The 8,373-nt window shown below is 39.6% G+C and overlaps 2 protein-coding genes across 2 annotated transcripts; one reads left to right on the top strand and one right to left on the bottom strand.

The window, feature by feature from the left end:
* Positions 1 to 1,176: 1,176 nt before the first annotated feature.
* On the bottom strand, positions 1,177 to 4,105 carry LOC130501457 (uncharacterized). The gene is made up of 4 exons (XM_056996384.1): positions 3,945 to 4,105; positions 3,329 to 3,420; positions 2,124 to 2,257; positions 1,177 to 2,038 (listed from the first exon to the last, which is right to left on the bottom strand). Exons 1-4 carry the CDS (start codon positions 4,103 to 4,105, stop codon positions 1,394 to 1,396), a joined length of 1,032 nt encoding a protein of 343 aa, XP_056852364.1. The 3' UTR covers positions 1,177 to 1,393.
* Positions 4,106 to 4,131: 26 nt separating this feature from the next.
* LOC130501453 (uncharacterized) lies at positions 4,132 to 5,438 on the top strand. The gene is made up of 2 exons (XM_056996381.1): positions 4,132 to 4,889; positions 5,177 to 5,438. Exons 1-2 carry the CDS (start codon positions 4,181 to 4,183, stop codon positions 5,209 to 5,211), a joined length of 744 nt encoding a protein of 247 aa, XP_056852361.1. The 5' UTR covers positions 4,132 to 4,180; the 3' UTR covers positions 5,212 to 5,438.
* The last annotated feature ends 2,935 nt before the right edge of the window (positions 5,439 to 8,373 follow it).

The raw sequence follows: 8,373 nt of genomic DNA, 5'->3' as shown, positions 1-8,373 counted from the left end.
TCTGATTTAAAAAAAATGTTTAAAATAGATCTTTTATTTATTACAAAGTGATATAATTTAAAAATTTAGAGTAACTTACCTAAATTAATAAAAGATGTATATTTTATTGGTATTGACGTATTTGGATTTTAGTTGTAATTCAAAACTATAAAAATATGCACTTATAATATTTTCTATAAATAAATATAAGCATATATATATATATATATATATATATATATATATATATATATATATATATATATATATATTCTACGTTTCATGTGAATTTTTTTGGAAATTAAATTAATTTTTATATGAAATATAAATTATAAAATGGTATTTATTTATAAAAAAATGAGTCACGTTGGATTCTGCCTAGACTATTTACCTAATATTTATAGGCTCCGAATGGTGACTACGGATTGAGCGGTGCAGGACAAGCGTTTTAACTGCGGTGTGATTTTAACAGTTATAAAAACGTATAAATATATGGTATATATAAAAGTGTTGGTTACTGTTAACTGTGGTGCAGGGCGTGATGCCATTTCCATTCGAAGCCAAATACTATTACACTAGAGTAATAATGGTAAATTTGAGCTTTTGTTTAAAGTTCGGTACTGAAAATACAAACGAGTATATGACAAAAGAAATAGATATATATTAAACTACAATATTTGTAAAATAAGGACGACATGCGACATTTTTCCCATATCAGTGTCGTTGGTTGAAAGCTTTTTTTCATATAGGTAAATGCAAAGTGCATTTAACTCAAAAACGACACTGAAATTTTAATAATTTACAGGCGTATAGTCAAATCTTCGCCAATTAAAGAGCATATAAATATTGTTAGATAAGTTGTTCAACGTCACGACCACGGTGTCTTAAAATGTAACAATTGACTTCGAATTCCTATAAACGTCGCACGTGCAGTTTTAATTTTTGTTTTTCAAAGTTTGGATTCTACATGAAGCTAATGATCCATGTACCATAATTTGATCTCTGTAAATTACGAAAGGGTCCTTTTCATTTTGTAATTTAGTCTAACATACATTATGGGGCAACGTTGGTTATTCAATGGATCTGAGACGGGTGTGGGCTCGTGCTGCGTCATTTGGATATTCAATGCATGCATTCTATTTGACAATGAAAAAATAATGCATGCATCTATAGGAAAAAGAGGATGTTAACTGTTAAGGAACATGATGATATTCTTTGTTAGTGAACTTTTGTTTTGGACTCAACTAGAAACAAATGAAATTAAAAAACAAGCTCATTGAACATTACATATCATCGTAATGAAACTGATAGTTTATAATAGAGTGGTGGAACAGATAAATGTAGTACTTTTTAATTAATAGCATATACTTTGTTCCTTAATCTCGTATTCTTAACGTCATAGCTAGAAGCCTAGCTAGTACCGTTGAGATAAAGACGCATGGCGACATCTTACGTGCGAAGACACGACCGACACAAATCCACGTGGACCCCGTAGGTTAGACCTATAGGCCGTCTCATCGTACGGCCTCCGGTAGAATTTCAGGTACGGTGCAAACGCCTCACGTGATGACTTCTCACCTCCGACAACATTTTTATCCCCGCGAAAAAACATCACCGGAGACTGAAAGAAAGACGGAAGTGGTGTTTTCCGGTACGTCTTCTCCGGCAACGGCGTCGAAGGAAACACACTCTTTCTGCATGCGGCTGGTCTCGCGTCTATTAAGCCACGCGCCGCCGGAGACGCTAAAGATAGCGACCGTGCGTTGATCGGAGAAACTTTAGAGGCTGCGGTGGAGACAGCGGCGTTAAGAGGAGACGTGTCGGTGAAGGAAAGGTACCACGGCTTTAAGGAGTTATGAGATACGGTGAAGGCGAATCTTGAAGAAGCTGAACCATTCGTGGCCGTTGATTTAATCGACGATGCATTGAAACGTAGGGAGGCAGATCTAGAGCATGATGATGATGCTAATGCAACGTGGCTAATATCTAGCGTCTCGTCGTAGTCCAGCGACGTGATCACAGTCGTGAGCGTTGATAGCTCCACGAAAGGACGTACACCCTGTCAATCAATTAAGTACATATTTTGAGTTATCCACGTAGTTACAGTCGGGATAATTATTAAACCTGCGAAGGTTATTATTTACCTTCCAAATGTAAGAAAAAAAGGAGGGAGGATCGATGATAAAGGCCTTGTAAAGTCGGCATGGGTAATTATCTGCAATAATCTTTAGGGTCGCCAAAAGCAGATTTGCAAAGGCAGACGATGATCTGAAAAAGCCTATTTTTGTAGGCATTATCATCAAAGAAAAAAGCAAAGAGAATATTAATCAAGTGGCACCAATAACTAATTGTACAATCAGGTTTAAAGATGTATTTCTGCATAGACTAAAATTGTACATTTTCCTTCAAAAGAATAAAAAGGTGAAAAAAAGCTTTTGTGCAGGAAAAAAAGCTTAAATCTTTATAAGCGTGATTATAAGCGAATATACTAATTAATCTTTTTCACTTTTTTATTTGAAGCGAATATACTAATTATTCATTTTTATGGTAATCATATTTTTTAAAAAAATATGAAAGCGAATTAGAAAGACAAGAAAAAAAATATTTGTAAAATGAGGTATACATTTGTTTTGTAAAGTAAATATTTAGAGTATCATCATGGTTTTTTTAAAAAAAATATCAAAATAATATTAAAATAAAAAATATGAAAGCAAATGATAAAGAAGAGAATTTTAAAAAAAAAAATTCATTCAGATTTTTTTTAAATGTTTAAAGATCCATACGCCACTTTTCATTTTAAATGGTATAATCGTTTCATTAAATTTAAGTTACAAAATAAATAATCTTACAAATAATAATATAGTTAACCCCACATTTCAAGAAACTTACCACTAATGATGCACTTAAATAAGGCTTCGCACAGAATGAGCAAAAGGTTAGGTAATTAATCAGACTTGACTTTTTCAGTTTTGAGAAGTAAATGGTAATCATATCTTTATTATCTTCGGCTGTAAATTACGAGATAATTAGATAGAAGAAGATTTTTTTTTTTGAATGATCAAAACTACTTCAGTTTTTCTAAACAAAAAAATAAAAGCTACAAGAACTATAATGAAGATACACCTTTTGTTGATAATAACATAGGAAGTTTGGCGTCGACACATAAAAGGGACAATTTGGACATCTGCATATACATATGTCCGAAAATTCCGGTCCCCGACACACAACAATCCAAATTAATAAAACCAAACATGCCAAGAACTCACGGTTTAGTACAGAGCCCACGCACGGAGGTTTGGATGGTTACTAGGGGGGCAAAAATGCAACTTTACTACTACTAAAGGCTTACTTGCATCGAAGAGAATAACAACGCTCCGTTCCGCGTTTCTGGACATGGTCGATATCGCAGTCTCCATCGTGAACGCCACCAACCGCGAAAATCTGAAAAAAGCAGAAAAAAAATGAATTCAACTTTCAAAACGCTTGTTAATCAGAATATCAATAAAAGGAGTGGATTAGTTTTCTGAACTTGTTGTGAGATAATGTTTATCTAGAATAGTACATATCTAACTATATAGATAAACATGTAATATACTTAGAGATAACTTCGGTTATTTAGAGATAATCTTGGTTAGTTGTTTTGAGCCTTATCGGCAAATCTTGTAAGTATATATGAGGACGTTCTGCCTCTGTTCTAATGACACACGAAAATATTCATCAAATACTTGATTTACATGGTATCAGAGCTATAGATCCATCTATCAATCGTTTTTCAAATTTTCTTCTAGTTCTTACGTATTTCGCAAGTTATGGGCGACGATAAGACTATAGTGGCCGGCGTGTCCGGTGATAAAGGCAGAAACTCTCCTTATTCGTTATTCTCATCGGATAATCCAGGAGCGCTTATTACTTCGGTGCAACTGAAGGGTGAAAACTATAATGAATGGGCAACGGAGATGATGAACGCACTCCAAGCTAAGAGAAAGGCTGGTTTCATCGATGGTTCTTTGCAGAAACCATCAGAAGGGCACACAGATTTGGAGAGCTGGTTGACTGTGAACTCCATGATTGTAGGATGGTTGAGAACATCGATCGAACCACGCGTGAGATCTACTGTGACGTTCATCACGGACGCACATAAGTTGTGGAAAATCTCAAGGAGAGGTTTTCAGTTGGAAACAAGGTAAGAATACATCAGTTGATGTCGAAGTTGGCTTCCTGCAGACAAAACGGTGATGCGGTGATTGATTACTATGGAAGATTGGCTAAGATGTGGGAGGAGTTGCAGACCTACAGGCCACCTCCGGCTTGTACGTGTGATGCAGCAGTCTTATACGAAAAGGAGAGAGAGGATGAAAGAGTTCATCAGTTCGTAATGGGACTTGATGAATCAAGGTTTGGTCATATTGTCACAGCTATTATCGAGGCTGATGTTCTGCCTGACCTTGGTAAGGTATACAACAAGGTTGTTCGAGAGGAAGATCGACTGAATTCTGCTAAGAGTCGTGAACAACAACAGGAAGCAGTTGGTTTTGCAACTAGACGAGACGGAAGTGGCGGAGAGACAGGACGGGGTGGCTCGCGTGATGAGTCAGCGTCTCAGTTTCCGCAGAACAGAGGAAGAGACAGAAACTGTTCACATTGTGGGAGAAGTGGTCATGATAAGAGTAACTGTTGGCAACTTGTCGGATATCCCGAGTGGTTCACAGAGAGAGGAGGCAGAGGAACTCGCGGGGCTAGTAGAGGAGGAGGACGTGGCGGTCTTTCACGAGGAAGAGGCCAGTCAAATACAGCCTACGCGACGAATGCAAATCCAAGTGAGCGTTCTGCAAGTGACCTCACACCTGAGCAATGGCGTGCGATTACTCAGATTCTGAACGAGAAGCCTTCTACTTCTGACAAGATGTCTGGTAAGAACATGGGAGATGTGATCCTTGATACTGGGGCATCACATCATATGACAGGAGACATAAATCTCCTTATTAATCTCAGAGACACGTCACCGTGTAAAATCGGTTTTGCTGACGGAAGTACTACAGTCTCTGTGAAAGTTGGCGTATTGCCTCTTTCGGATCGTATTGCGTTATATGATGTTCTATACGTACCAGATTTAAACTGTACCTTGATCTCAGTGTCGAAGCTGCTGAGACAGTCAAATTGCTTTGCGTTCTTCACTGACACTTTGTGTATTTTACAGGACCGGTGTTCGAGGACGCTGATTGGAGCAGGTGAAGAACGTGGTGGGGTATACTACTTTACGGATGTCAAAGCTGCTCGTGTGAACAAAGCTGTGAAGGTAGAAGATGCGGCTCTGTGGCATAGGCGGTTGGGACATCCTGCATTTTCGGTTTTATCTTCGTTTTCTGTGTTATCTGGTGTTGGTGTTTCAGAAAGTTCTCTGGCTTGTGAAGTATGTTTCCAGGCTAAACAAACTAGGGAGCAGTTTCCTGCAAGTTATAATAAAAAGTACTGAGTGTTTTGAGTTAATTCACCTAGATGTATGGGGGCCGTATCGTGTTAAATCATCTATTGGAGCTTCTTATTTCTTAACAGTACTAGATGATTATTCACGATCAGTTTGGACGTTTTTACTTCTTGAAAAGTCTGAAGTGAAGCGGGTTGTACAAGAGTTCATTGCGTTTGCTGCAACTCAGTTCGGGCAAGATGGTGAAACAATTAGAAGCGACAATGGGACTGAATTTACTTGCTTAACCAAGTTTTTCAAGTCCAAAGGAATCATACATCAGACCTCTTGCGTGGGGACGCCGCAAACAGAACGGGAGAGTAGAAAGAAAGCACCGACACTTACTGAATGTTGCTCGGTCACTGTTGTTTCAGGCAGGCATGTCAGTTAAGTTTTGGGGAGAGGCAGTGCTAACTGCGGCTCATTTGATTAATCTTACTCCTACAAGGGTGTTAAACGGGAAGTGTCCAAGAGAGTTGCTACTAAAAACGCCTCCGTCTTACTCAGAACTCAAGGTGTTTGGGTCGTTGTGCTTTGCGCATAAGCAGCTGAGAGATAAAACAAGTTTGCTTCTCGCAGCAGGAGGTGTGTATTTGTTGGATATCCTTATGGGAAGAAGGGTTGGAGGTTGTATGATCTAGATACAAAAGAGTTCTTTGTATCCAGAGATGTAATTTTTCGAAGAAACAGAGTTTCCATTCTCTGACGAAAAATGTGAGAAGACAGCAGTTCCAAGAGTCACTGAGATGCTTGATGATGAGCTGACAACAACTGAAGCTCCAGTTGAGGGAAACAGGGAGTAGTGGCGTGATCACTGACCCTGCAATAATAGAAATTGGACCTGGAGAAACCACAGCAGGAACTTAGCGTACATGACGTGGGGATCACGGTTCCTGTAATCGATTCATCTAAAGAAGTAGGAGCGGTTTCAGATACACCTGTTGTGGCTAGTGAAGTTGTGCCATCGGAGACAGTTGAGACAGTGGGTTCAAGCTCCGCGGTTGATAAGAACGAAGAGCTAGGAAGAGGACAGCGAACTAAGAAAGAATCTGTGAAGTTAGCTGATTATGTTACCTACAATACAGTTTGCAACAAAAGTGTTACCCCCCACGTTCTCTCCTACAGCGTCTTCTTCGACCCGGTTCCAGGTAAATACACTTCACCCTCTCACTGAGTATATCTCCGATGAACGTTTTTCTGCAGAACATAGGGCATTTCTTGCTTCAGTGTGTGCAGAGAGTGAGCCGAAAAGCTTTCGAGAAGCAATGCAAGATGAGCGTTGGACTAAGTCGGTGTATAAGGAGATAACTGCACTTGAGGTTGCTGATACTTGGAGTGTGGTTGACTTACCACCAGGTCGTGTGGCTTTGGGAACTATGTGGGTGTTTAAAATCAAGTATAATGCTGACGGAACAATAGAAAGGTTCAAGTCAAGGTTGGTGGTACTTGGAAATCGTCAAAAGGAAGGTTGTGATTATGATGAAACCTTTGCGCCAGTGGCGAAAATGACAACGATACGTAGTCTTCTGAAATTAGTGGCTGCAAACAATTGGGAGGTGCATCAAATGGATGTGCAAAATGCCTTCTTACACGGCGATCTTCGTGAAGAAGTGTACATCAAGCTTCCGCAGGGTGTTGAGAGTTCTGATCCCAAGAAGGTTTGCAGATTACATAAGTCTCTCTACGGACTGAAACAGGCTCCGCGGTGTTGGTTTGAGAAGCTTACGACGGCACTTACGAGAGCAGGTTTCACACAGTCATATTCAGACTACTCTTTGTTTGTTTATTCTCGTAATGGAGTGGAGATAAGAGTAGTCATTTATGTCGATGACATTATTATTTGTGGTAACAATGGTGAAGAAATACAGAGGTTTAAGCAGTATCTTGGTGATCGGTTTCGAATGAAAGATTTGGGAAAGCTACGGTACTTCCTTGGGATCGAGATTGCTCGAAGTAGTGAAGGGTTCGTGTTGACTCAGAGGAAGTATGCATTGGATATAGTGAAGGAAACCGGACTTCTTGGTTCGAAACCAGCTGACACGCCAATGGAGCAGAACCATCACTTGGCGTCTGATAAGAGTTCGTTTATGACTGATCCGGCTAGGTATCGAAGGCTGGTTGGACGGCTTATTTATTTGTCAAATACCAGACCAGACATTTCTTATTCAGTACACATTTTGACGCAATTTATGAAGAAGCCGAGAGAGAAACAGTTTGAAGCAGCATTAAGGGTGGTCAGGTTTCTCAAAGGATCGGCTGGACAGGGTATTTTGCTAAGTCAGATTCAGACCTGCAGTTGTCCATCTACTGTGATGCTGATTGGGCAGCATGTCCTTTGACGCGGCGATCTCTTACTGCGTATGTAGCCATGATCGGAGGCTCGCCGGTGTCTTGGAAAACGAAGAAGCAGAATGTCGTGTCTCATTCTTCAGCCGAAGCAGAATATCGAGCAATGTCCATTGCTACTCGAGAGGTTACTTGGCTGAGACAGCTTCTTACTGACTTGGGTTTTCGTCCAAGAACTCCAGCTCGTTTGTTTTGTGACAGTAAGTCAGCTTTGTATATTGCCTCTAACCCGGGGTTTCATGAACGGACGAAACACGTAGAGATCGATTGTCATCGGGTCAGAGATGCACTTAAAGCAGGAGTTTATCACGCAGCTTACATTGGCACAAAGGAGATGCTTGCAGATGTTTTAACAAAGGCGTTGGGGAAGTTTCAGTTTAGGAATCTTATGTCCAAGTTGGGCATTTGTAATCCGCATGCTCCCACTTGAGGGGAGTGTTGTGAGATAATGTTTATCTAGAATAGTACATATCTAACTATATAGATAAACATGTAATATACTTAGAGATAACTTCGGTTATTTAGAGATAATCTTGGTTAGTTGTTTTGAGCCTTATCGGCAAATCTTGTAAGTATATATGAGG

This window comes from Raphanus sativus, unplaced genomic scaffold, assembly GCF_000801105.2.
Source record: "Raphanus sativus cultivar WK10039 unplaced genomic scaffold, ASM80110v3 Scaffold0201, whole genome shotgun sequence".
Classification (NCBI taxonomy): domain Eukaryota; kingdom Viridiplantae; phylum Streptophyta; class Magnoliopsida; order Brassicales; family Brassicaceae; genus Raphanus; species Raphanus sativus.
Note: the sequence above shows the minus strand (reverse complement) of the source record. Positions and strands in the feature narration are given on the sequence as shown.

Coding starts and splice junctions, on each gene's coding strand:
- LOC130501453 (XM_056996381.1), top strand. CDS start 4,181: ATGTCGAAGTTGGCTTCCTGCAGACAAAACGGTGATGCGGTGATTGAT. Junction 4,890..5,176: donor TACTTCTGACAAGATGTCTG/GTAAGAACATGG, acceptor TGTATTTTACAG/GACCGGTGTTCGAGGACGCT.
- LOC130501457 (XM_056996384.1), bottom strand. CDS start 4,105: ATGAACGTCACAGTAGATCTCACGCGTGGTTCGATCGATGTTCTCAAC. Junction 3,421..3,944: donor TTTCTCTTAGCTTGGAGTGC/GTTCATCATCTC, acceptor TGCTTTTTTCAG/ATTTTCGCGGTTGGTGGCGT. Junction 2,258..3,328: donor TGTTATTCTCTTCGATGCAA/GTAAGCCTTTAG, acceptor CTACAAAAATAG/GCTTTTTCAGATCATCGTCT.